At 36.8% G+C, this 27,641-nt stretch overlaps 1 protein-coding gene across 1 annotated transcript in view; it reads right to left on the bottom strand.

Moving 5' to 3' along the window:
* The window catches only part of LOC150081256 (putative U3 small nucleolar RNA-associated protein 11), a 91,785-nt gene that overhangs the window by 20,824 nt on the left and 43,320 nt on the right, over positions 1 to 27,641 (bottom strand). The window contains exon 5 of the mRNA XM_090379544.1: positions 20,116 to 20,209. Coding sequence (XP_090235670.1) covers positions 20,116 to 20,209 — 94 coding nt within the window. The remainder of the gene's footprint in view (positions 1 to 20,115; positions 20,210 to 27,641) is intronic.

Raw genomic sequence — 27,641 nt, 5'->3', positions numbered from 1 at the left:
TGGGGAATGTTATGTGGGCGAGACAAAACGACGGCTCAAGGATCGTCTGGGGAAGCATGCAAATGCTATAAAAACCGCTGATTACAACAAGTCTGCTGTGGCCAAGCATTTTTGGGAGAGGCAGCATCAAATCTCCCCAGAGGATGCGGTTATTGTGGATCGAGCGCATGGGTTCTGGGACCGTAAATGGTTTGAGAGCTTACAAATCTGTTCGTCTGACAACAACATCATGAATAGGGACAGAGGTATGTGTGTGCATCCTCTGTTTGAAACCATTGCCCTAAGTACGGATGAACAGTTTTGCTTGACACGCTCCCGAGCTGTTTCCGCTTCCAGTTCAGACCATGCGCCGACTGAACCACGTGTATAAGTACCATGAACCTGTTATATAAGTAAGTGTTGCAGGAAGTTTTGTTACTGCCGAGGAAGGAAGCCGATGCTTCCGAAAGCTCCAGGTTTTTATCGCTTTTAATCCGGTTTATTTTAGTATATTTTATTGCAAGGATTTTATTACAGTTTTAATGTTTTCACAATGTACATAATTTAATTTATTATAATATTAGTTTTTGTAAATACTTAGTGTAGTAATTTTATTTATTGCTAAGATATGAATTTGCCCAAGCTCAGAGGCCTTTTCCAGGATAGCAAATGTCTATTTACATTCAGTATGGACAGATAGGGTGTAGAATATTTATTATATATTTTGCTGATTTTATTCCAGATGGTTTGAATTTCAGTGAACCAAGCAATTACATAGGCAAATCATTTCCACAGTTCTTTTTTACTTACATGTTAAAAGCATCTAGCATTAGCTCTATTTCTCTTAAACTATACTGGATTCACAGCAGTAGGGTATCTGTGGAAGTTATTTCAACGCGAAATTTCTTTTACACTTGGCTTGGCTTGGTTACATTTATTATTCCACCAAGCTTTTGTGTGTGATTTAAGGCTTGTTGAAATAAGAACGGATGAACGGTTTTGCTTGACACGCTCCCGAGCTGTTTCCGCTTCCAGTTCAGACCATGCGCCGACTGAACCACGTGTATAAGTACCGTGAGCCTGTTATATAAGGAAGTGTTGCAGGAAGTTTTGTTACTGCTGAGGAAGGAAGGCAATGCTTCCGAAAGCTCCAGGTTTTTATCGCTTTTAATCCGGTTTATTTTAGTATATTTTATTGCAAGGATTTTATTACAGTTTTAATGTTTTCACAATGTACATAATTTAATTTATTATAATATTAGTTTTTGTAAATACATAGTGTAGTAATTTTATTTATTGCTAAGATATGAATTTTCCCAAGCTCAGAGGCCTTTTCCAGGATAGCAAATGTCTATTCACATTCAGTATGGACAGATAGGGTGTAGAATATTTATTATATATTTTGCTGATTTTATTCCAGATGGTTTGAATTTCAGTGAATCAAGCAATTACAGAGGCAAATCATTTCCACAGTTCTTTTTTACTTACATGTTAAAAGCATCTGGCATTAGCTCTAGTTCTCTTAAACTATACTGGATTCACAGCAGTAGGGTATCTGTGGAAGTTATTTCAACGTGCAATTTCTTTTACACTTGGCTTGGCTTGGTTACATTTATTATTCCACCAAGCTTTTGTGTGTGATTTAAGGCTTGTGATATTCTTGGGGCAGTTTACTGAGTAGCTTGCAGTACATGTTTGTTATTTCTTGATTTTTCCAATAGAGTTGCCAATACTGAAATAGAACCACAGCATTATACAACTGGCTTACATCCAATGCTCTAGCTTCATTTTCTGCTTACCCTAATAAATCCAAACTTGATTATGAACAGCCAAAAAACTAGTTTCTTGCTCAAACTGTAGTAGGGTCTTCTGGTCTTTGGCCAAAGCCTGAATGCAATTCCTGTTCACATATTCTACCACTCCTATTACATCTTGATGGTTCTACTAAAAAACATCTTAAAAAAATATCATCTAAAGATAAAGCTGACTGATTAGCACCTCACTTTTCTTCCAACTCTTCTTGCCTTCATTTTTGTAAATTCCCTCCTACCATACATTCCAGTCAAATGGTTCTCTTGGTCTTCCAGCAGAACAATTTTGATGCAAAGAAGTCTCCAAAGACCTAACAGCAATTCTCCAATTTATCTGTGTTACAGCACTTATATGCTCATACCACCCAATACCACACAAGAGTAACAAATTTCTACCTTCCAATTTCATCCCACTGCATTTACCACAAATCTTTCCAAAATTATAATAAATAAAAATCTTTCCAAAATGAATGGAGAAATACATCAACTTTTATGCTATCATGGCTTATGCTGTTATCTTTGGGAAAAGTCAATGGAAACGTCTGGAGAAACTCAAGCAGTTGCTCTTGAGCATTTGTTTTCCTTGGCATAAAATTTTTTTTAACAAGTTTCCATCTTATGGTTTTTTTTGCAAGTAGTAGCGAATTTTTCTCTGACCATTCATGCTGCTGATGGTAGATGCTTTGTTTCCTAATTAGTAGAGAGGCTCATGATGCTATTAATGCTAGAGTTTCCAAAAGGTTTGGTTCTTTCTTCTTGTGGTATTTTCTTTCTGTATGTTAATGACCTTCTTCTTGTGACTGGACTTCCTGTTCATAGTTCTGCCAACGATAACACACTACATTCCACCTTCTAGTCTGAGAAATATTTCACTTCACAAACAATCACTTATTGAATATCGACACTAATTTAAATATTGATATCCAATTCTCCAGTGGGAAGAAGAAAACTTTTTACTCAATCTTTTTAAAATTCAATGCTCTAAAATTTTTCGCAAAAAAGATTCTGCCATTCTATTGCCTTCAACAACACTCAGATTTCTAGACAAGATCATGTATCTCTCTCTCTCTCTCTCCACTCTATTACACAGACATTTTGTTTCTACTGCATGTCTTTTCAACAAATATCTCCATGAATATTTTCTTCTTAACTGGAAACTCTAATTCCACATCTTTCTTCCAAAGTTGGCCAAACACATGACTCCACTATAGTCAACATCTATTTACTATTCAACTCCAAACTAACTGAACAAACTTTTTCTCTCGCTCATTTATCCATTCTATTTCTGTTCTTTGGAACAGCCTTCTTTTGCATGTATTTCCTGAAAATTAAACCCTGCAGAAATTCAAGTTCAATGCCAAGATTTTATTCATGAAAAGACAAGACTTTTGTATTTTCAACATTTAACTCCTACACATACTAAGTACATGTATGGGTTCTATGTATGTCATAAGGTTTAATGAGTTTGGGATCACCTAAAAGAATAATAATAATAAATTTTAAACAGAGTATGATTAAAATGAAAGGCATTGAGCAAATGTTCTATTAAGTCTTCTCTCTTGTCCATAGATATCTTCACAGTGGATTGATGATCATTAAAATCTCCAATAAAAGGAAGGTTTTTTTTTTTTTTTTTTTTTTAAAATGAAAACCTCAAACATGAGAGGAATTAGAACCTATAGTACTTAGTATCGTGCATGGGTTGGAGGTTGAGCAGATGAAAGGAGATATTCGTTGACATTAGACTTGAACTTCTGTAGATGGTAATTTTCAGGAAATACGTATGAAAGAAGGTTCCAGAAAACAACAGTTAAATGAAAAAAATGAGGAAGATGAAAAGTTGGTTCTGTGAGTTTGAAGTTGGACAGTAAATGGATATTGGCTGGTAGCGGCGTGTGTTCAGACTGTTTTGAAAGAGAGAGTGGGAATTATAGAAACTAATTCAGAAGAACAGTGCTCATAGAAGTATCTGTAGAAAAGGATACTTCTCTGAAGAAGTATCCTATATTTCTCTAAAGCATCTCCATTAGTGGAGAGACTCTGTTAGAGTCTCTCCACTAATGGAGATGCTTTGGCAATATTCCAGAATAATGGAATATTTTTCCCACAACTGGGGTGGTGCCCCCAAAATCTCTCTCAGGCTTCTAGATTCCATTTAGAAGAGGGCAGTCATTAATTAACCTAACTGCCCTCTTCTAAATGGAATCTAGAGGCCTGAGAGAGATTTTGGGGGCACCACCCCAGTTGTGGGAAAAATATTCCATGGTAGGGAGGATTTGCGATTTGTACAGAGTAAACAGCTGTTTGGAAGAAAAGTAATGCCAAGAGCGAAAGAGAAAACAGTTTTTTAGATGCAGAGGAAGCAATATTTGTAATGTGCTTCTGCCAAGAGAGATTAGAAGTCAGGGAAATCCCCAAAAGAGATATATCATCTTGCCTAGAAATCGGAGTGTCACCAAAGGTAAGCATAGGAGCAGAAGAATCCTTTTTGCGAGATATAAGACAGGACCGAGTTTTAAAATGATTGAGAAATCAACTAAGTTGTCTTTGCCCCACTGGAGAATTATCTGGAGATTGGCATTCAAGGAATTGGTAGCGGATATTCAGTTAGTTGAAACTGATTGAGCAGGGCGAGGTTTCTCAAATTGGAAGGTGGAATGCAATGTGCTATCATCAGCAAAACTGTGGATAGGATTTCTGGTCAATTGAAGAAGGTCATTAATATATAAGAGGAAAAGAGTGAAGGAAAGAACTGAACCTTGGGGTACACCAGCATTAGTGGAGAAGTTAAAAGACAGAGCGCCATCTACCATCACCCTCAGTGAGCAGTAAGAGAGAAAACTGGATAACCAATTACAAAAAACAGTTGGCAAACCATAAGATGGAAGCTTGTTTCGAAGACCTTTATGCCAAAGATGATCAAAAGCCTTTGAGATGTCAAGAGCAACTGCTTGCGTTTCACCGAACTTTTCCACTGAATTTGTCCATAAATGGGTAACGTAAGCCACAATCCATACTGGCGATCGTTGATCAGACAGAAGGTTTCTAGACAGTTTAAGAGTTGGCGGTTAATTGATTTCTCCATTACTTTAGAAAGAATAGAAGTAATTGCAATGGGACGATAATTGGATGGGAGTGATCTGTCACTCTTTTTAGGAACTGGCTAAATATGAGCAAATTTCCAAGCAGAAGGAAAAACATCTTTAGAATATGAAAGTGAAAAAAAAAAAAAAAAAAAAAGCTACAAAGAACAGGAGTAAGTTCAGCAGTACAGGTTTTGAGAACAAGTGGAAAAATACCATCAGGACCTGGAGCTTTCTTAGCATCAAGATTCATCAAAATCCTTCTGACATACTTTTGATTGAAGACCAAAGGAGGCATTGAATGGAGTGTGCTAGGAATGGTGGGAGGTGTTTTACCAAGATCATTAATACATGAGTTGGAAGAAAAATGGGATGCTAGCAGGCTGAAGTGACAGAGGTGGGCAAAGGTTGCAACCGGTAGCTTTGGCAAGAGACCAGAATGCTCGGCTACCATTAGGGTAAGAAGCAAGTTTTCAACTCATGGGCTGTTCAAAATCTAGTTTTGACTGATTAATAACTGCTTTACAATTGTTGCAAGCTTTGGTGTAGGCAGAAAATGAAACTGAAGAGTTGGAAACAAGCCGATTACGATATGCAACATTCTTCTCTTGAACAGCCTTAGCACATTTATTGGAAACCCAAGGTTTAGATCAGTGCTTCTCAAAGTGGGCGATACTGCCCCCCGATGGGTGACAGGGGGTGATAGGCATGAAAGGAGGCGACAGGGGGCGGATGGAGCACCATCAATGATTGGTCGTTACAAGAGTTTTATGGCTTATTTAAAAAGTGCTGTGCCAAATATTATTACTATAAATTGTGTCATTCACCGTCAGCATTTAGTTGCAAAAAAACTTGGTGATCAACTGCACAATTCTCTACAAACTGTTATTACTGCTATAAACAAAATTAAAGCACATTTTTTGAATGATAATGATCGTATATTTCAAAAGCTTTGTGATCAAAACAGTGAAGATTTTGAACGATTGTTACTTCACTCCGAGATTCGGTGGCTGTCAAAAGGCAACTGTCTCAATAGATTTTATGAACTCTTTGATACTGTTGTCCAGTTTTTTGAAGATAGGAACAACGACCTTAGTAATGACCTCAAGAAAATGAACTCTGATATTGCTTATCTTGCAGATTTATTTACTAGATTCAACTCAATGAACTTACATTTACAAGGACGAGATGTAACTCTTATTAAGGTAAAAACTGAAATTTCAGCATTTATTTCAAAATTAAAGCTTTTTATGTGCAACATAGGATGACGTGAATTGTATCAATTTCCAAAACTGTTGGAAATAGAGAAAAAAAAAAAATAGCTGACAAAACTAACTTTTCTAGAAATGTTGCACAGAGACATGCAGGAAAGGTTCGAAGATCTCCTAAATTTGAAAATTCCAGATTGCGTTATAAATCCTCTTTTAAATAATGACGATGGTGAACGTTTTGTAGAAGAAGAATTGATTGAGTTACAAAATGAAGTTGAATTGAAGCCAAAATTTCAAAATTCATATCAGAAATTTTGGTTACAAAAGAAAATCCCTGACCATTATCCTGCATTGTGGGGAATTGTAAAAAAAATTACTGATTTCTTTTCCAACATCATATCTAGTCGTATCCGGTTTCAGTGCTATATCTCAACTGCTGACAAAACAAAGAAATCGATTTACGACTTCTACTTACAGATATTAAACCTAATATTGATAAGCTAATAAATCTCCACCAAGCTCATCCATCACATTACATATTAAAATATAATTAACTATTTCCATTAATATCATGACTTATTTATGAAATTAGCTTTAATTTTTATGACTTAATTTAAGTGACTATAACTGACTTTATTTATGTAGTTGTAATTTTTTACAAAGAAGGAATAAAGTGCAGTAAATAGTTTTCTTTATAATTCACACACATACATGCAGGGCTGTATTTACGTTTTTGGAGGCAAACAGACAAATATTCATTTCAGTTATTTAGCTTCACTTTATACTGGTGGGCTAAAAAAAGGCCTGGCGACGGCTTTTTTTTTTAGGGGGGGGCAGTGATCCAAAAAAGTTTGAGAAGCACTGGTTTAGATAAAGGATGAGATTTGAAATTGGAGTGTGAAATAAAGGATTCCATTCCTACAAGAATAATTTTAAACACGATCTGAGCAAACGCTGACATCGGAAGTTTTGAAACAGTAATCCGACCAAGGAAAAGAAATCTCACAGGTCATCCCATTTTGCATTCTTGTAATGCCAAACAACACAAGGTTGGGAATAGCCATGAGATAAAGGCTCCATTGGAGAAGAGACAATCACCAAGTTGTGATCTGAGGTGGCTAAAGGACCACTCAACTTCGACCGTGTACTTAGAAGGGTTGTTTTTGAGAAAAAGATCAAGCATGTTGGCTGGCTGTATGGTTAGGATTGTCTGGTATTCTGGTAGGTAAATGAACAATCTGTGCAAGGTCATCAGTAATTGCAAAAGTCTCAGCATCTCAACCAGCTGGGTCTGTGCAACTAAAAAATGGAAGCCAGCTGGAGTTGTGAACATTAAAATCACCTCACTGTTAGGAAAGTTGTACTGTAGAAAGTCAAGTTGCAGGGAAAGGAAGTCAAAGAGTTCCAAGTGATTGGAACTCTGACTTCAAAAGTGGAGTTGGGAGGATGGTAGAGACAACAGATGAATTTGACAGAATGAGGCAGAGAGATTTTAAGCCACAGAAGATCAAAAAGAGGAGATTCCAAATTACCAAGTCTCTGACAGGGAATATCGGAACGGACATATGCACAAGTACCACATGAAAGTAATTATACAGTGAATAAATTGGGTAACTCAGATGAGTAGTAGTTGAATGAACCGATAACTGAGATACTGTCAGAAAAAGTACATGGAGTTTGGCAGACTGTAAGTGGAAATGGGCATCATTGAGATTTGAACTGAGATCACATATATTTGTGAAATAAACCAGTAAGTGTTTGGAAATTTTATATATTTTTGCAGATAAGTTTGCTTATTAGTTTGACAATTCATGGTGTATTCAATAGTAAGAAAAAGTGGGGGAGGGGGACATGCTGTATGAACTAATGAAATTTCTGGATATGGAGTACACATGGTAATAATATACCCAGATCCTTGACATAAATGTGGCCTCGACAATGTTCCCCCCGCATACACACTACTCAGACTCCCTCCAATCACTATTTGGCAGAGTAGAGGTGGCAAGATTATATTATACACTAGCTGATCTGGAAGCCTCCTAGAGAGTTACCAATAGGTTCGGTCCGGTGTGGTGTACTAACTAGCGGCCAGCCTGCGAACACCGTTTTAGAGCTGTACCCTCAAAATGTAAGGAAGTTTGGATCTCGCCATGGTGATCATGATAACTTCAAAAGGCATCAAATATACTGCGTGATGGAAGAGATGGGGAAGGGTTGACCGGAACTTAGCTATGGAGATTAAACATGGGTTCCACCACTTCAAGCCTCCAATTAGCAAAGTGGTGATATTGCACCGGTTGATGAGAGTTATCTACCACCTAGTATTGCCTGGTAACACAGAAGGGTGGCATTCCTCCATGTGGTGTGGGTGCCACACCTCGATCCCTGCTTACGTTGGTTCACACCTGGGTGGTCACCCACAGTGTGCATGCGAATGGGGGTTATACCCAGGATTACTAATAGTCCCACCATCATGAAGGTGCGAGCAGAGGATTTGGCTGTCACAGACTGTCCGAACTTTGCTGAAACTGGGTCCACTTGACTTGAGTGTAACCCGAATATCAGTTCCATCATTGTTTTAGACTCCCAGGTAGCAAACACAGCTTATCTGGCATATCTGAGAGAATGTCTGTGACAGCCTGAAGTAGATATCTATTAGACTTTTCAGATCATTTACAGAGTACAACTGGTGTTGTGTGTGTGTGTGTGAGAGATGCAGAACTGGGACCTTCTCTGGTAAGAGCACCACTTTTGTTCTCCTCACAAATACCGTATTTCCCCATGTATAAGACGCACCTTTTTTTGAAAAATTTGGGGTCTAAAAACTGGGTGCATCTCATACAGTGGTTGTAGATTTTTTTTTACTTGCATTTCCCGCTTTTTCGCGCTTGTTGTCTTTGTGCTCATTGTTTTGCAATTGTTACCGGTATATTAGGTTACGTTTTGCCACGTTCTGCCCAGAAATGGCTCAGAAAAGATTTTTGTACAGTGCTGAATTCAAGTTAAAAGTGATCCAGTTTGAAAAAGTGAACAGAAATCGTGCTGCTGAACGTAAGTTTGGTCCTCCTCCAACTGAGAAAACAATCCGAGACTGGCTACGGGAAGAAGAAACCCTACTGAAAACGCCACGGCAGAAGAAGGCCATTAGCGGCAAGTCAGCAAAATGGCCTGATTTAGAGAGGGAATAGAAGATATGGATTGAGGAGCAAAGGGCAATTGGAATTCCTGTGCCCACAAAGATAGTTCAGCATGAGGCAAGAAGAATTGCTGATGAAAAAGAAGTTACTGATTTCAAAGGAGGACGCTTCAGGTACATGAAACGGAATGGACTAAGCATGCGTACATGCACCAGACTTGCCCAAAAGATGCCTGAAAGCTTTGAGCAGAAGGTCCTTGAATTTCATTGTTTTGTCACTCAATGTCAGAAGACACATCAGTTTGAGTTGAGACAGATTGCAAATATGGACAAAGTCGCCCTTCAATTTGATGTCCCAAGTAACAGAACTGTTGATAAGAAGGGAGTGAAAACTAACTGTGAAGACAAGTGGACATGAAAAGAGCCATTATACAGTCGTTCTAGCTTGTTGTGCCGACGGAACCAAGCTGCCTCCTATGCTGATTTTCAAATGCAAAACAATGCCAAAAGAAGACATTCCTCGAAGAGTGATTGTCCACGTTCATGACAAGGGTTGGATGGATGAGGATGGGATGAAGATCTGGTTTGAGAAAGTTTGGAGCAGGAGACCAGGTGGGCTCTTACACAAACCTACCCTATTAGTGCCTGATCAGTTCAGGGCACACATAACAAAAAATACAAAGAAGATTGCTGCAGAGCAAAAAACAAAACTTGCCATCATACCTTGACATCCCAGCTCCAACCACTTGATGTTAGCATTAACAAACCCTTCAAAGCTGACATGAGAGACGAATGGAACCAATGGATGAAGTCTTCTGGGGACAATCTGACACCAGCAGGAAGAGTGAAGAAACCAACTATAGGAGAAGTTTGTACCTGGGTGAAAAGATCCTGGGATAATATCAAGATTGAGATCGTTGTCAAGTCATTTAAGAAGTGTGGCATTTCAAATGCCATAGATGGAACTGAGGATGAGGCAATATATGAAGACAGTGATTCGTCATCAGACACAGATGAGGAAAAGCTAATGGATGGGAGTTTTGACTGTGATGAGTTGTATGAATTTTATGATGAATAAAACTTGAGTTCAATAATTTTATGTAATACATTTTTTTTTTCAAATTTCGGGCCCCAAAATTAAAGTGCGTCTTATACATGGGGAAATACGGTAATCTCTTTGCTCTTTTCTACATGCGTTCCAACATATCTGCATTATTCCTAGAATGCAGCTTCCAAACCTATATGCAGTACCATAGATGTGGTCTAATCTCTGCCTTATACGATGGGATAATCACCTCCCTATCCATGCAGGCAAAATTCCTGTATATCACCAGCAAAACCCCAAAATCTGTCCTGGCAGCCTGCCTGGTATTACGCCCACCTAATTTTCATTCTCTGCTAGTAGTGAGTGTGGTACCACACAGTTTATAAATCAATCTGGTATTACTGCCACCCACATGCAGTACCTTGCATTTGTCAATGTTAAACTTGAATTGCTACTTCTCAGCCTATTTGCCTGATTTTTCTAGTACTGCAGTAGCATACTCTGATCACTGTCATTAACCACCCTACTAACCTTCACATCGTCTGAAAACTTAGACATAAAACCTGATATGCCTTCAAGCAATATCAATAATAAACAAAGAAAACAACAATGGACCTAGCACTGAACCCTGTGCAGAGGTGTATTGCTAAAAAAAAATAGTACCGGAATGCTCGTCGATTAACTACAAATAGTTACCTATGCTTTTTTCATTTGCAAAAATAAATAAGTCAAAGATTAGAATATTTGTTCAGTAGTTATTTATAACTATTAAATAAAAGTTTCAAAAGTAAAAAACAAAGACAAAAAATTTAAAAAATCAGAAAAGAAAAAAAACAAAAACACCAAAATAATATAAAAAATACTGTTCAAAAGAATCATAAAAATTCCCATACAGGATCGATTACATATTCTTGTGTGACTGCCCTTTTTGTTTGTTGGTGAACAAGAGAACGATGAGACTGCAACCAAGTTCGGCCATAAAAATTGGATTCCATAATTCTAATGGTGGACCACGTAGTTTAATAAACAACAAACTTGCCACATGTTCGACAAGAATACGGGATCTTTTCTCGGTTAATATTAAATTCATACTGATGAAGCCATGCTCGCATACAGAAGAACTGCAAGCTATAATTTTGGAATAAGTTTTTAAATGTTCCAAATCTGTGGGCACGCTACGACCACCATTAGCTAAATAATCCCTATAGGCATTCAAACATTTTGTGAAAGATAAATTAAAACGTTTACAGAGAAATCCTATTTCACTTTCTCCGAATCTAAGATCAATTTCAGATGGCCATTCGCTTTGTTCAAGAATTCGCAACTCCTTTATAATTTCTGAAGTTGAAATTCCTTCAGTAAAATCTGTACTAACTTCATATTATTAATAATACTGTTTAGAAATTGATTTCTATGAATTAATGTTACTTTGTTATTGTCCATTAATGTTACTGAAAATAATTGCTGGTTATTTGGTTTTTTTTTTTTTTTTTAGGAGCATTAGCAACTAAGGCTATATTGCTCCGGGGATATGTGGTGGTCATTTGCTGACCTTTCCACATCCTCGGTATTTGGTGGTGACGGGCTCGAACCCCGGTCTAATCAAGAAGCGTGTGCTACGCACTGCTGCTCCTTCCCACCTGGCTACGGAGGCGCCTGAAAATAATTGCATTTTTTTGATAGCATCTGAGGCTTCTAACAACTTTTTTCCTATTTGAGAATCTTTTAAAAATTCCAAGTAACGAATTGTACAACGAATCAATTTGTCTGCATATAATATTGTCGTATCTATTTTTTGCAATTGCTCTGAAAGAATCGATAGCTCAAACAATACATCGTACATCAGGTCTAAATTTAGAACAAATTGTTTGAATGAAATTCGTTTATATAATCTACTGAACATGGATTGTTCAGTTTTGTTTCGGTTGTTATCTTTACTGGCATTTTCAAAATGATGGCATAAAGATGCAAAATTTTGCCAAACTACTGATACGGTCCTAAAGGAGCTGGCCACCAATACTGATCCAATCATTTTAATTTCTTTGCCGATGCTGGTAGTGGATGCTTCTATTTCTCTCTGGTTTTTTGGAGATTGACTGTACAAAGTGTATAGCTTGTCCATAAATATTTGAAAATGGTTAATTTCATGAACTTCTGATATTGCATCTCCAACTGATAACTCGAGCTGATGGTTTAAACAATGCCATATGATCAAATTTGGATATTTTTCTAATAATTTATTTTCAACTCCAGATTTTCTGCCCAACATTACACTTGCCCCATTGCTCGTAAAAGAAATTAAATAGTGTTTTAAATAATTGTGGTCAGATCGGTATTTTTCAGGACATTTTAAGAGACACTCTGTTATTGTGAAAGCTGTTTGATCTGGCAATTCGATTAAATCAAGAAACAAGTAATGTGGATTTTTTGTTTTATTGGTTTCACATCTTAAATAAATAATCAGAGTAGATTTCTTGCTTAGAGTGGTACACTAATCAATGAGAATTGATAAGTTTCCAAGTATATCCACAATTTGTTGGCACAATTTTAATTTCATTTGCCTTACAACATGCTCTATTATATTAGTAGCACTTAATCTTGAAGGCAAACCGTGAGCAATAACAGTGCCATTCAATTCTTGAAGTTGTAACAACTCAATATGGCCGGAATATGGTCGATCATGTTTTGCAATATAATATGCAGTTCTAAAAACCTTACAGGTGCTAGAAATTTCGGAGTCATTCATTTGATCAACTACCACTTCTGAATGTTGTTCATTTGCAGCTTGCAAGATTTTTTCAGCCTGTATATGTGAAGTACTTTTTGAATGTTCATAAATTTTCTTACGCAAAGATGTCAATATTATTCCTTTATTCACAGCAGTAACTTGTCCTTAATGCCATATTGCTCCAATCTATACAGCAGTCTTTAATGTGCAAGGATAGACCGGGGTTCGAGCCCGTCACCACCAAATACGGAGGATGCAGAAAGGTCAGGGAATGACCATCGCATATCCCGGAGCAATATGGCCTTAGTTGCTAATACTCCTAGCAAAAAAAAAAAAAAAAAAATGTGCAAGGTATCAAAACATTTCTAAAATATAAGTACAGCCAAACTTGGTTATAACTACACTGGTGTGCAAAACATAAGGCAACACTATTTCTAAAGGTTACAACCACAAAATCTTTACTTAAGGTACTCTTACTGATAAGAGTTGATTCAGTCCCAGCAGTGATTCTGGACGTCAGCTAATCTGGCAAGAGGTTGGCACACGGTATCACCCCGCAAACATCACTGAAAGGGATCGATATGGTGGTCGAGGTGTTCTAGTCTGAGAAGGCATTATCTTGGATGGACATACACAACTCCAGATACTGGAAGGCGGTACTGTAACCGGTGCATGCTACTGTACTGAGGTAAGCCTTCCCCATGTGCATCTGTTCCGAGGTGCTATTGGTTCAGAGTTCATGTTTATGGATGATAATGCCACACCCCATCACACTGCAGCTGTGATATGCTTTTGGAAAGTGAGGACATTGTTCGTATAGATTGGCCTGCCAGTTCCCTGATCTAAATCTCATCGAATGCATATGGGACGCTCTGGGGAGACACCTAGTGGCACATCCACACCCACCAGAAAATGTTCACCAGCTGAAGATGGCACTGACAGAGGAATAGGCAATGTTACCGCAAGAACTTATCAACAACATTGTTCTAAGAATGGACAGGTGGTGCAAAGCCTGCATTGACATTAGGGGTGGACATATCTCCTACTGAGGACCACCTCTTCCCTTCCTTCCATATTTGGCATCTGTATCACGGCAGCCAGTGCTATGCTGCCATTTTTGAATAAAGTCCCACTGTACCGTTTTGTTTCCGTTGTTGTGTCGGTGTTGTTTCCTTCATTATTTCTATACCTCACAAGGTTCCTTTGGTATGCTTTTCCCATATCTAGGCCACTCCTATGAGAAGCTACAGGTGAAAACCTGACTGGTTCTTATATTTTGCATACCAGTGTAGTACGGAAATAATGAGATCACAGCCGTAAGTAATGAGCAAAAAGCCATAATGATTTTAATTTACACGTATTCCCATACAATCGCTCACTGTTATAACGAGCGTACTACATGAATATACTGCACAAATTCTGGTAACTATGCAAACATTCTTAATTGCTCGGGTAGTTGAAAAAACCCAATTCTTGGAATAGACAAAAATGAAAAGGCGACTTAGCATTTATGCCAGCCGCATCGGATTAATTGCTGGTTTATGACTTTTTGCTTTCGGGGATGGGAGCTATACAATAGTGCATTGGCATTCCGCTTGTCGCATTACCCTATTTACAGATTGTCTTGTATTCACTGAGCCATAAATTTATTTCGGGACTTCTAAGAACTTTGTATGTAGATCACTTTACTGTCATTTTAAAGTAAAATCAGTTAGAAATGAACCTACCTTCTTTAGGGTTGTTGTTGTTGTTATTTGGTTTTTAGGAGCATTAGCAACTAAGGCCATATTGCTCCGGGATATGCGGTGGTCATTCCCTGAATGACCTTTCCGCATCCTCCGTATTTGGTGGTGACGGGCTCGAACCCCGGTCTAATCAAGAAGCGTGTGCTACGCACTGCTGCTCCTTCCCACCTGGCTACGTAGGCGCCCCTTCTTTAGGGAACATGTCTACTAACAAAAGTGTCTCTTGATTCGCGAAAAAGTCAAAATTATTCGTATGTTAGAACATGGTGCAAAAAATGTTGAAGTGTGTAAAAAGTTTTCTTTGTTCTCTTCAACAGTATCGACATTGTGGAAGAATGACATGTTCACATATCGGCACTGGAAAAGAACATAACCAGGAGGGAAAAAAAATTAGAAAGTGTGAGGTTACAAATGTTGATGAAGCATTGATTCAATGGTTCACTACACAAAGAAGTGCTGTATTTTCAATAGACAGTCTGATCTTGAAAGCTCAAGCGAAAAAATTTGCTAAACAATTTTGTATGTAACAACGGTTGGCTGGATCGATTTAAAAACCTAATACAAGCATATTAATTCAAATAATATGTAGGTATATACTAATATTATTTTTTTCTCTCTAATATTTCTTTTGTTTTTTGAATCAATCTTTTTATCAAGTTAGAATTAGCATTAGTAGAGACACATGATGCAAGAAAGCAAGCTTATACAGCATCAGCCAAAAAAAAAAAAAAAAAAAAACCCCTTCCCATTTCACTGATCCAGTCATTCCAAATGTTTGTCCAGTTCTGCTTTGAATTTATTTAAGCTATCAACTTCCACAATAACAGATGGAAGTTTGTTCCAGCAATCAACTACCCTGCTGGCTAAAGGCAAACTTCCGCACATCTATTCTACAACTGTCTTCCCTCAGTTTGATGGTATTCTCCACCTTGTTGCAGTGGGGGGGCTTGCATGTCCTGATGACACGGAGAGCAAAGTCAGCTGTAGCTTAGCTACTGGTAGGGCCTCCCAAGCTGGACAGGTCAAAGGTAGGGGCAAGACTAAGAGAGATACCCTGGCCCTCCAGGTTGGGGGTTGTTGCAACGGGCTAGCTCCCCGTTCAGTGTAAAAAATACACAAAAGTTAAACAACCTACAAGTGAAAATGAAAATGGACTGCACTTTCGGAAACGACTCGGCAAATGGAAAAGGACTATGATTTTGGGATGCTGGAATATTCAAGGCCTTTCAACTAAAAGAAACTTTCTTCCGGATGAACTGCAAAAATTCAAGTTAGACGTTTTATCAGAGACAAAGAAAAAGGGATGTGGAGAGGAAATAATGGGAGAATACTACCATTTTTGGAGTGGAGTCGACAAGAGTGAAAGAGCAAGAGCAGGAGTTTCTATTGCTGTTAAAAAGAAATTGAGACACAACATCAAAAACTGGCAATTTATTAATGAAAGAATGATCTCACTGGAACTGAAAATGTATGGGAGAGAAATATGTATTTTGGGAATATATGCCCCGACTAATGACACTGCCAATATCTTGAAGGATGAATTTTGGGAGGATCTGAGAGAACTAATAGAAAAAAATTCCTAAGAACAAAGAGATATTTCTAATGGGAGATTTCAATGCAAGAGTAGGAGCTGAACAAAACAGCAAAGTTATTGGAAGATTTGGAGAGAAAGAGAGGAATGACAACGGAGTTAGACTATGCAATCTTTGTGAACAGTTCGACTTGAGAATAAACACTTTTTCCAACACAAGGATATCCATAAATATACTTGGTCACAGGAGACAAGACAAATTAGATCAGTTATAGATTACATTATTTCAAAACATTCAGGGACATATGTATTGAAAGATGTCAGAGTTTATAGAGGAGCTGAATGTGGATCTGACCATTTTCTTGTTAAAACAACACTGAGGTGGAACTGGATTAAGAAAATGTGTGTGGACAACCAACAATGCAGGGAAGGAGAAATGCTACAAGTGGATCAATTTAACGTTGACCTACTCCAGGACAACAGCATTAGAAACAACTTCACCCAGAGACTGGATGCTGCAATTAACATAGAGATAAAAGATAATACTGAAGAAATCTACGAATATTTAAAAAATACTGTTAAAAAAATAGCTCATGAAATCCTAGGCAAAAAGAAGAGCCAAGGACCAAAAAAGACCTGGATTACAGAGAAAGTAAGAGCTGCTGTAGAGGAAAAGAAACTTGCATATCAGAAATGGCTGGGTAATAGGAATGATGCATATAGGAACATTTAAGTTGAAAAAAAGAAAATAGCCAATCGGTTGGTAGTAGAAGTGAAAAATGAAGAATGGGAAAGGAAATGCGCAACTATTAATAGCAAATTGTGCTTAAAGCAATCAGCGGAATTGTGGAAGGTCCTTAAAGACTTGAGAAAACAGAATAAACACAACGCTGGTTTGCAATTAATACCTTTGAAAGACCGGACGGAGTACTATGAAGGACTTTTAAAAGAAGACCGGGAAGAGTTCATTGTCTTGAACTCTTCCCGGTCTTCTTACATTACGGAGTTTACATAGAACTTCTGAAATATGGAGGAAGAAGAGTGGCTGTTCTGATACAAAAACTGTTAAATAGTATACTGAGAGGAGAAGAAATACCGAAAGAAATGATAACAGGATATATTACATCAATTTATAAGAAGGGCGATCGGAAAATCTGTTCAAATTACAGAGGAATATGTGTCCTGAACCTGCTGTTAAAGATCCTTGGAAAATGGATCAGGAACCATTTAGAAGCCCGAATCGAGATATCAGAAGAACAAAGTGGTTTTTCAGCCAGGAGGTCATGTATAGACCATATCTCAACAGTACGACAGATCCTTGAAAAATGCCAATCAAAAGGAAAAAAAATCTTTATGATTTTCATTGACCTTGAAAAGGCATATAACAGTGTTCCAAGAAAACTCTTATGTGAAGCACTGAAAGAGGCAAATATTGATGGACAACTGATTAACATTATTAAGGCAATTTACAGGAATAATAAATGCAGAATTAAAGTGGGACCAGCTTTGTCACCTGAATTCCACACTTCAAAAGGCTTATTATAAGGTTGTTGCATGTCACCAACACTTTTCAAAATTTATATCGACATCTGCCTAAGATCCTGGTCAAAAAAATGTAATAAAATGGGATTGCCGATTAATAAGAACACCTATATTCACAATGTACTTTTGGCAGATGATCAGGTGGTGATAGCACAAGACTTAGAAGATGCAAAGTATGCATGTCGTCAATTGTTTGAGGAATATAAACAATAGGGTCTAAAAATCAATTTTAGCAAAACTGAAATGTTGTCTTCAGGGCCAGGACACGTTCTAAATATTGCAGGTTTTAAAATCAAACAAGTCGATAAATTCAAATATTTGGGATCAATCTTACAAAGTGATGGATCATCCCAAGCAGAGATCAATAAGAGAATTGCAGATGGCAGGAAGGCTATCGGCATGTTAAACTCTGTTCTGTGGAGCAAAAATATCCTAAATAAAACAAAGAAACTTATATTTCAAACGATTGTACAAAGTCTTCTATTGTATGGAGCGGAAACCTGGGCATTGAATAGGTGAGCGGAAAACAAACTGCTCTCCACAGAAATGGATTTTTGGAGACGCTCAGCAGGAACTTCTAGAAGAGACAGAAAACAGAATGAAGACATAAGGGAAAAAATGGAAGTGAAAAAGACTATTATTGACACCATCAAAGAAAAGCGTCTAACATGGTATGGCCATGTAAAACGGATGCAAGAAAACAGATATCCAAAGGCTATCCTGGAATGGATACCTCCTGGAAGAAGGAGAAGAGGAAGACCTAAGAGGACATGGATGGATTTGGTACGGGAGTGCACGACAGCCTGAGGCTTAACTGACCAAGACACCTTGAACCGCACTTTATGGCAGGAAAAAATTCCTAACTAGAAATAACTTGTAGGCTGAGGAAACCCACTGTAAATGGAAACACACCTCTTGAAGAAGAAGAAGAAGGTTTGTAATCTGAGCAAGAGGAAGAATCCTATCAGCACTGAGCTTGCCCAATCCATTCAAGGCCTTATACACCTCAATCAGATCGCCTCGCAGGTGCCTAGTCTCCAGAAGCTGCAATTTGCAGAACTTATGGATGATAATGTCATAAGAGCACCCCTTTGTTCTCTTCACCAGTCTTGTTGCCCTTCTCTGTACTCGTTTTAGCAACTCTACATCCTTCCTAAAATGAGGCATCCAGACTTGTACGCAGTACTCAAGGTGTGGCCTGAGAAGTTATTGAGAATTAAAAAAAAACAAAAAAAAAAAAAAAACCAGGTAAATAAACAGGTATATTATCACTGATATAGCGAGTAATGGTTATAACAAGGAAATTTTGTCAATCCCTTGATGCTCGTTATAACCACGTTCCATTATATATGATGGAAAAATTACTTTTTGTATCCGGTTCCCTTTGTTACTCATTACAGTATTCAATCACACTGTTCAGACAAGATCACCCTGTAACAAATTCGTGCTACAACTGCATTCCTGTCTAGATTGGATTATTCTCCCTGGAAACAGAAGTCAAGCTAACAGGTCTATTACTCAACATCACCCTTTGTGAATTGGGAATAGGGGAATACATTTGCATATCTCCAGTGATAGGGATCTCCCCTGAATCCAAGGAAGCTCTCATAATTATGGCTAAAGGTCTGCCGACTCCTTCAATATAATTGGATAGATCCCATCTCATTCTGTTGCCTTTTTGATGTACAGCTTCAACAATTTCACTTCCACTTTCCCCTCCGTTATCACAAATTCATTTAGCTCCCCATTATACTTTGATAAAAATTTGGCATCCCCATTCCTAAAAAATGCCTTTAGGGTGAATGTAGATGAAAATACTTGTCTTTCAGCAACCTAAGCAGGAATATCAACAGTTGAACACTCACAACTAGCCAAGGCAATTCATTCTCTTCCTTTTTGTTTATAATGTGAAGAACTTACCCTTTTTTAATCACTTTATTTATCAGATGTAAGATCACTTAGCCACAAAGAAACACTTGGCATTTAGGGGCTTCTGGTTTTCACAATGTGCTACTGATCACCAACATTAGTTACCTCCAAGGCAACATGAGGCAGAGAGTTTTGTACAGTTTAAGGTGGAAACAGATGGTCACTTTTTTGATGATAAGAAAAGTAGGTGTTTAGGAATTTTTTTTTTTTTTGAGAGAGATATAAGAAAAAGTTTGTTCCTTGCATCATTTGGTCATTTTACTACTATAATATGGTTCAAAATTAACAGGAACACAAAAAAAAAAAAAAAAGGAAAAAAGTTGCCCGATTAAAGGTTAATCAAAGGGAGAAAATAATAAAATAAACAAAACTTACCTTCTTTCACAGTGTCCACAAAGAATATATGATTATTTTTAGGCTTATCTTCAACATCTAGCAGATGCAAAGTCGCTTGCAACTTTTCGATTTTCTTAAAACAAAAATAAATGTGTAATTAAAAAGAAAGTTAAAGCAAATAATAACAATACAGAGTAAATAATTAAATATTCCAACTGCCATGCGTTCATAATTTTTTATTTCTAATATATTTACAGTATCTGCATTTAAACATTTAACTCATAGTAATTAATTTGTTGTAAAAGAATTAGTAAATTAATAAGAGGAGTTTACCTCAATATAGTACGTGGAACACTTCCGTATGATACCCTCCAGAAATTAAAACGGAAAAAACGAAAAAATCGACAACTTACCGGTACATTAAAGTAAAATATAAATAATTAAATAATCAATTTAACACAATTCAAAATCAATTCAAAACAATTAAAATTCAAATTAACGCAATTAAAAGAATCTAACAAAAATATTCAAAACGATTTTCCTTCCTGAAGCTGACAATGCTTTTCGACCGACTGTCGTGATCACAGGAATGAAAATTACCGAATCAGGCTAAACCTGCAACTTAAATAGTGATTATGTGTCTTCGCGCATGCACGTAAAGGTCCACGCATCGGAGATCAAATATGGCCGCCGAACATTAACAGAATTCTCGTGTAATTTAATTTCAACGGTTTCTGCAATTAATAGTCGCGTATAATTACATTGAACGTTAAGTATTTTGGCCTCGTTAAATAAAAAAGTATGTTTTTCGTTAATGGCATGAAAGGCTAATTCTGACGCTGCTGAACGAGAAGCACGAACTGAGGCTTCGTGTTGATTTACACGGATATTAAGAGAAAACCGCGTCGAACCCTGATAAGACGAGTCGCAATCACCGCAAGAAATGTTGTATACTAGATCATTAATTTGTGTTGCGAACGCCGAAAGAACCGAGCGATTGTTCAGTATAGTGTGTAACTTCCGTATAGGCCTAGCTATAATTTTAAATTCGGTATCTTTAAAGAATCTGTTAAGCTGTTTGTGCCACTGTTCAACATATGGGACAGAAATAAAGTATTTTTTGATATTACTATTGTTGATTGGTGCAGTATTTTGTATCCTACCCTTAGCTTGTACCCTAATTCGATTTATTGTGTTAATGGGATAACCCCTGTTCAAGAATCTGCTAGTTAATATTTGTATTTCTGAGTCTAAAGCAGAATCCGTCGTTGAATATTTATAGGCATTTAGAAATTGATTAAAGATAATCGATCTTTTGTAGGTGAACGGGTGGTAGCTATTATAATGTAGAAGCATACCGGTGTTTGTGGGTTTTCGATAGATGCTAAATTGTATTTTGTTCGAGTCCCGGGTAAGCGTGAAATTTAGAAAGTTTAATGACTTAGTATCCGTATCTTCCCTTTCCAATGTAAATTTGAGTCTAGAATGAATATTATTAAACGAATGTAAAATGTCTTGGATAGTACTACTATCGGTAATAACTAGAACATCATCTAAATACCTCCCATAGTATGTGATACGGGGACGAAAAGGTGTCAAATGTATCTGCTCAATTGTTGAGAGATAGATCTCTGACATTAAGCCACTCAGGCTCAAACCCATTGGTAATCCAAAAATTTGTTTGTACACCTTGTCTCGAAAGGTGATGTAATTAGCCTCGACTAATAGTTTAATTAAGTGAAAAATCTCCTTTATAGGCAGCTTCGTATAATTAATCGGTGTCGAGTTTTTATTTAACATATCCCAAATAATATCTAATGTGTATTCAACGTTTACATTCGTATATAATGAGGTAACATCTAATGAGAATAAATTGTCATTGTCGCCGAGTCTACAGTCTTTAAGATTATTAAATAATGTATCGTAATTCTTAATCCCAAATTGTATAACCTGTCTAAAAGGTTTTATAATGTTATATACATGTGTGGCTAAGGCTGAAAATGCCGAGTTCCTGTAGGAAACAATAGGTCGAATCGGAAATCCAGGCTTGTGTAATTTTACCTGACCAAAAAGTGCAGGAATATTGTATGTTCTGGACTTCAATTCCTTCAACTGAACCATAGTAATGTAGTCGTTTTTACGATATGTGGTTAACGTTTTATTGTATTGATTTACCAAATTGGTAAACAGTGTCGGGTCCACTTCACAATAAGTGGAGGTATCAGATACAACTGAATCTAACTTATTAATATAATCATGTTTATCTAGTATTACCACTGTATCTCCTTTATCTGCCCTCTGTATAATAATGTCCTTATTTTCTCGAAGTTCTCGTAAAGCTGAACTGTCATGTGTATTCAATTTAGGAAGTCGCGTTTCTTTTATGTTATTCACTACTTGGTTAACTTGTTGAATAAATACATCTTTTTGTGGAACACTACGAAGTCCAAATTCAATATCAATTACGCATTGTTTTTTTGGCAGCTTTCGAGGTGGTAAATTATAATTTAATCCTTTGGATAAAAGTGAAATCTGGTCCTGCGATAGTGTACACGAGGAAAGATTTGTAACCTGTTGATATGTCGGTTCGTTGGATACTGGGTGAGGGGGTGTTCGTGAACTAGCCGACATATTCTGTGGTAGTGCGTTATGTGTCTGTGGGGGGGGATGTCACCCAACTTGTGTGAACTTGGTCGCAAGCTCGCGACAATGTGTTAGAATTCGCATGAACGTGTCTTGAACTATTCGATAATGTTTGCAACTTATTAACGTGTCTGTTTTTTATTTCTGAGGCTTGTGCTTCCCGTCGCAAATCTATGGAGGTCTTCAATACAGACCAATCGTTCGGATGTAGATAATTTTTTAATTTATCGCGAAGCTTCCTAACCTGGGAAAGGTATTTTTGTTTATCCGAATATCGAGATTTTAAGGCAAGCTTAACAATATTACGTGATGTCGCCAGTGATAGTTGTTTTATGCCTGAAATTTTTCGATTTAAATTCACCCTGGCAAACTTCGGAACGATGTTGTTTTGAAGGCAATATTTTAGGAAAGAAATATGGTAACTTTGGGCCTAGTACCTTAGTGTAGATTTAATGTAATTTTGTACCAAGCCATTCAAAAAATCTCCCATAATTGTGTGTATCGATTGTATACTACTGGAGAGGTAGGAAGTGAATGAAATAGTCAATAAGAGTTTGAAAATTAATTAGATAGTATGAATCAGAGCTGAATTTAAATCGAAAAATTTCAGCTCTGATTCATACTATCTAATTAATTTTCAAACTCTTATTGACTATTTCATTCACTTCCTACCTCTCCAGTAGTATACAATCGATACACACAATTATGGGAGATTTTTTGAATGGCTTGGTACAAAATTACATTAAATCTACACTAAGGTACTAGGCCCAAAGTTACCATATTTCTTTCCTAAAATATTGCCTTCAAAACAACATCGTTCCGAAGTTTGCCAGGGTGAATTTAAATCGAAAAATTTCAGGCATAAAACAACTATCACTGGCGACATCACGTAATATTGTTAAGCTTGCCTTAAAATCTCGATATTCGGATAAACAAAAATACCTTTCCCAGGTTAGGAAGCTTCGCGATAAATTAAAAAATTATCTACATCCGAACGATTGGTCTGTATTGAAGACCTCCATAGATTTGCGACGGGAAGCACAAGCCTCAGAAATAAAAAACAGACACGTTAATAAGTTGCAAACATTATCGAATAGTAAAAGACACGTTAATAAGTTGCAAACATTATCGAATAGTTCAAGACACGTTCATGCGAATTCTAACACATTGTCGCGAGCTTGCGACCAAGTTCACACGAGTTGGGTGACATCCCCCCCACAGACACATAACGCACTACCACAGAATATGTCGGCTAGTTCACGAACACCCCCTCACCCAGTATCCAACGAACCGACATATCAACAGGTTACAAATCTTTCCTCGTGTACACTATCGCAGGACCAGATTTCACTTTTATCCAAAGGATTAAATTATAATTTACCACCTCGAAAGCTGCCAAAAAAACAATGCGTAATTGATATTGAATTTGGACTTCGTAGTGTTCCACAAAAAGATGTATTTATTCAACAAGTTAACCAAGTAGTGAATAACATAAAAGAAACGCGACTTCCTAAATTGAATACACATGACAGTTCAGCTTTACGAGAACTTCGAGAAAATAAGGACATTATTATACAGAGGGCAGATAAAGGAGATACAGTGGTAATACTAGATAAACATGATTATATTAATAAGTTAGATTCAGTTGTATCTGATACCTCCACTTATTGTGAAGTGGACCCGACACTGTTTACCAATTTGGTAAATCAATACAATAAAACGTTAACCACATATCGTAAAAACGACTACATTACTATGGTTCAGTTGAAGGAATTGAAGTCCAGAACATACAATATTCCTGCACTTTTTGGTCAGGTAAAATTAACAAGCCTGGATTTCTGATTCGACCTATTGTTTCCTACAGGAACTCGGCATTTTCAGCCTTAGCCACACATGTATATAACATTATAAAACCTTTTAGACAGGTTATACAATTTGGGATTAAGAATTACGATACATTATTTAATAATCTTAAAGACTGTAGACTCGGCGACAATGACAATTTATTCTCATTAGATGTTACCACATTATATACGAATGTAAACGTTGAATACACATTAGATATTATTTGGGATATGTTAAATAAAAACTCGACACCGATTAATTATACGAAGCTGCCTATAAAGGAGATTTTTCACTTAATTAAACTATTAGTCGAGGCTAACTACATCACCTTTCGAGACAAGGTGTACAAACAAATTTTTGGATTACCAATGGGTTTGAGCCTGAGTGGCTTAATGTCAGAGATCTATCTCTCAACGATTGAGCAGATACATTTGACACCTTTTCGTCCCCGTATCACATACTATGGGAGGTATTTAGACGATGTTCTAGTTATTACCGATAGTAGTACTATCCAAGACATTTTACATTCGTTTAATAATATTCATTCTAGACTCAAATTTACATTGGAAAGGGAAGATACGGATACTAAGTCATTAAACTTTCTAAATTTCACGCTTACCCGGGACTCGAACAAAATACAATTTAGCATCTATCGAAAACCCACAAACACCGGTATGCTTCTACATTATAATAGCTACCACCCGTTCACCTACAAAAGATCGATTATCTTTAATCAATTTCTAAATGCCTATAAATATTCAACGACGGATTCTGCTTTAGACTCAGAAATACAAATATTAACTAGCAGATTCTTGAACAGGGGTTATCCCATTAACACAATAAATCGAATTAGGGTACAAGCTAAGGATAGGATACAAAATACTGCACCAATCAACAATAGTAATATCAAAAAATACTTTATTTCTGTCCCATATGTTGAACAGTGGCACAAACAGCTTAACAGATTCTTTAAAGATACCGAATTTAAAATTATAGCTAGGCCTATACGGAAGTTACACACTATACTGAACAATCGCTCGGTTCTTTCGCGTTCGCAACACAAATTAATGATCTAGTATACAACATTTCTTGCGGTGATTGCGACTCGTCTTATCAGGGTTCGACGCGGTTTTCTCTTAATATCCGTGTAAATCAACACGAAGCCTCAGTTCGTGCTTCTCGTTCAGCAGCGTCAGAATTAGCCTTTCATGCCATTAACGAAAAACATACTTTTTTATTTAACGAGGCCAAAATACTTAACGTTCAACGTAATTATACGCGACTATTAATTGCAGAAACCGTTGAAATTAAATTACACGAGAATTCTGTTAATGTTCGGCGGCCATATTTGATCTCCGATGCGTGGACCTTTACGCGCATGCGCGAAGACACATAATCACTATTTAAGTTGCAGGTTTAGCCTGATTCGGTAATTTTCATTCCTGTGATCACGACAGTCGGTCGAAAAGCATTGTCAGCTTCAGGAAGGAAAATCGTTTTGAATATTTTTGTTAGATTCTTTTAATTGCGTTAATTTGAATTTTAATTGTTTTGAATTGATTTTGAATTGTGTTAAATTGATTATTTAATTATTTATATTTTACTTTAATTATTTATATTTTGCTTTAATGTACCGGTAAGTTGTCGATTTTTTCGTTTTTTCCGTTTTAATTTCTGGAGGGTATCATACGGAAGTGTTCCACGTACTATATTGAGGTAAACTCCTCTTATTAATTTACTAATATTATTATCAACGTAGAACATATTGAGTATTACAGCTCTGATTCATACTATCTAATTAGTTGTAAAAGAATGTAAAATTACTATTATTAGCTATATGGTGCAAGGAAGCCTGAAACCTGAGAGAGAGAGAGAGAGAGAGAGAGAGAGAGAGAGAGAGAGAGAGAGAGAGAGAGAGAGAGAATCACCAAGAAAGAGAAGAATGATGATATCCAAGCTCCGGATCCTGGGTGTAGAGTTTACTACTGGTCTGCAGCACCATAAAAACATGGTGCTGTATGAAAGTTTTAATATTCATTTGTAATGTACACCAATACAGCACTAAGACAAAACAAGTTGGAAATAATAAGGAGAAAAACAAAATTCCCATTGACACTAAACCAAAGCACCAAATTTATGTAAGAACCAGGGTTTCAATGTTAGTAGTGATAAGATTACATACTATCAATAGCAAAGTATTCAGTTCACTCCCGAGTTAACTTAAATTAGAACCTATAAGGAGGAAGCAGAACAAAGCGAAATATTTCAAACATTTCATTTCTTGTCTACTTGATAGGCCCATCACATATAGGTAAACGTATAAGATGGATTTGTCATTCACAAACAGAATATGAGGCTTGATTTTGGATATTGCTCCAACTATGCTTCGTCAATTTATTATAACATAAATTTTAGTTCCCAAATTGTGAAGCTAAAATTTAGATTTTAGCTCCAATATTTGGGTGGAGAACTACACTTGTTTTCTGCCACAGTGGCAGAAAACAAAGATATGACATGACCTAGAGATTGTCATACATTTACAGTCATCCATTAAGCTTAGCATTTAGCGGGCATGCACTTGACCACTATATCCAAATTTAGGAAAAGGTGGGGGAGGAGGAGGCTGAAATCCTAGTGAAAAGTAAATCATTACCATTGTAATTGAACTATGGAGAATTTAAATTAATTATTTAGAAGAAAACATAATACATAGGGCTATAAATTTAATGGAAAATATTTCAGTTAATTTGGTTCTTTATCATTATCATATATATACAAAATCTACAACCTCAAAACTGACTTATAAGAAGAATTAGCATATATGCATAAACTATTCATTCCAGTTGGATATTTAGCCATTCAAAGCCCCTGATGACATAACGGAGGACTGGTCACGTAGAAGGAATAAAACTTGTAAAATTTTGCTTCCCATTTTTCTACTTTTCTACCTGCTTTGATAATCATTTTGCTTTTTGAAAATTCAAATGTTCATAGGAAACAAAGATTCTAATATGACCATGGCCATTTAGCATTAGCATTAGTAAAGGCATATGATGCAAGAAAGCAAGCGTATACAG

The sequence above is a fragment of the Mastigoproctus giganteus genome, chromosome 8 (genome assembly GCF_048544385.1).
Source record: "Mastigoproctus giganteus isolate SK-2022 chromosome 8, ASM4854438v1, whole genome shotgun sequence".
Lineage (NCBI taxonomy): Eukaryota > Metazoa > Arthropoda > Arachnida > Uropygi > Thelyphonidae > Mastigoproctus > Mastigoproctus giganteus.
This window is presented reverse-complemented; position numbering and strand designations above follow the sequence as displayed.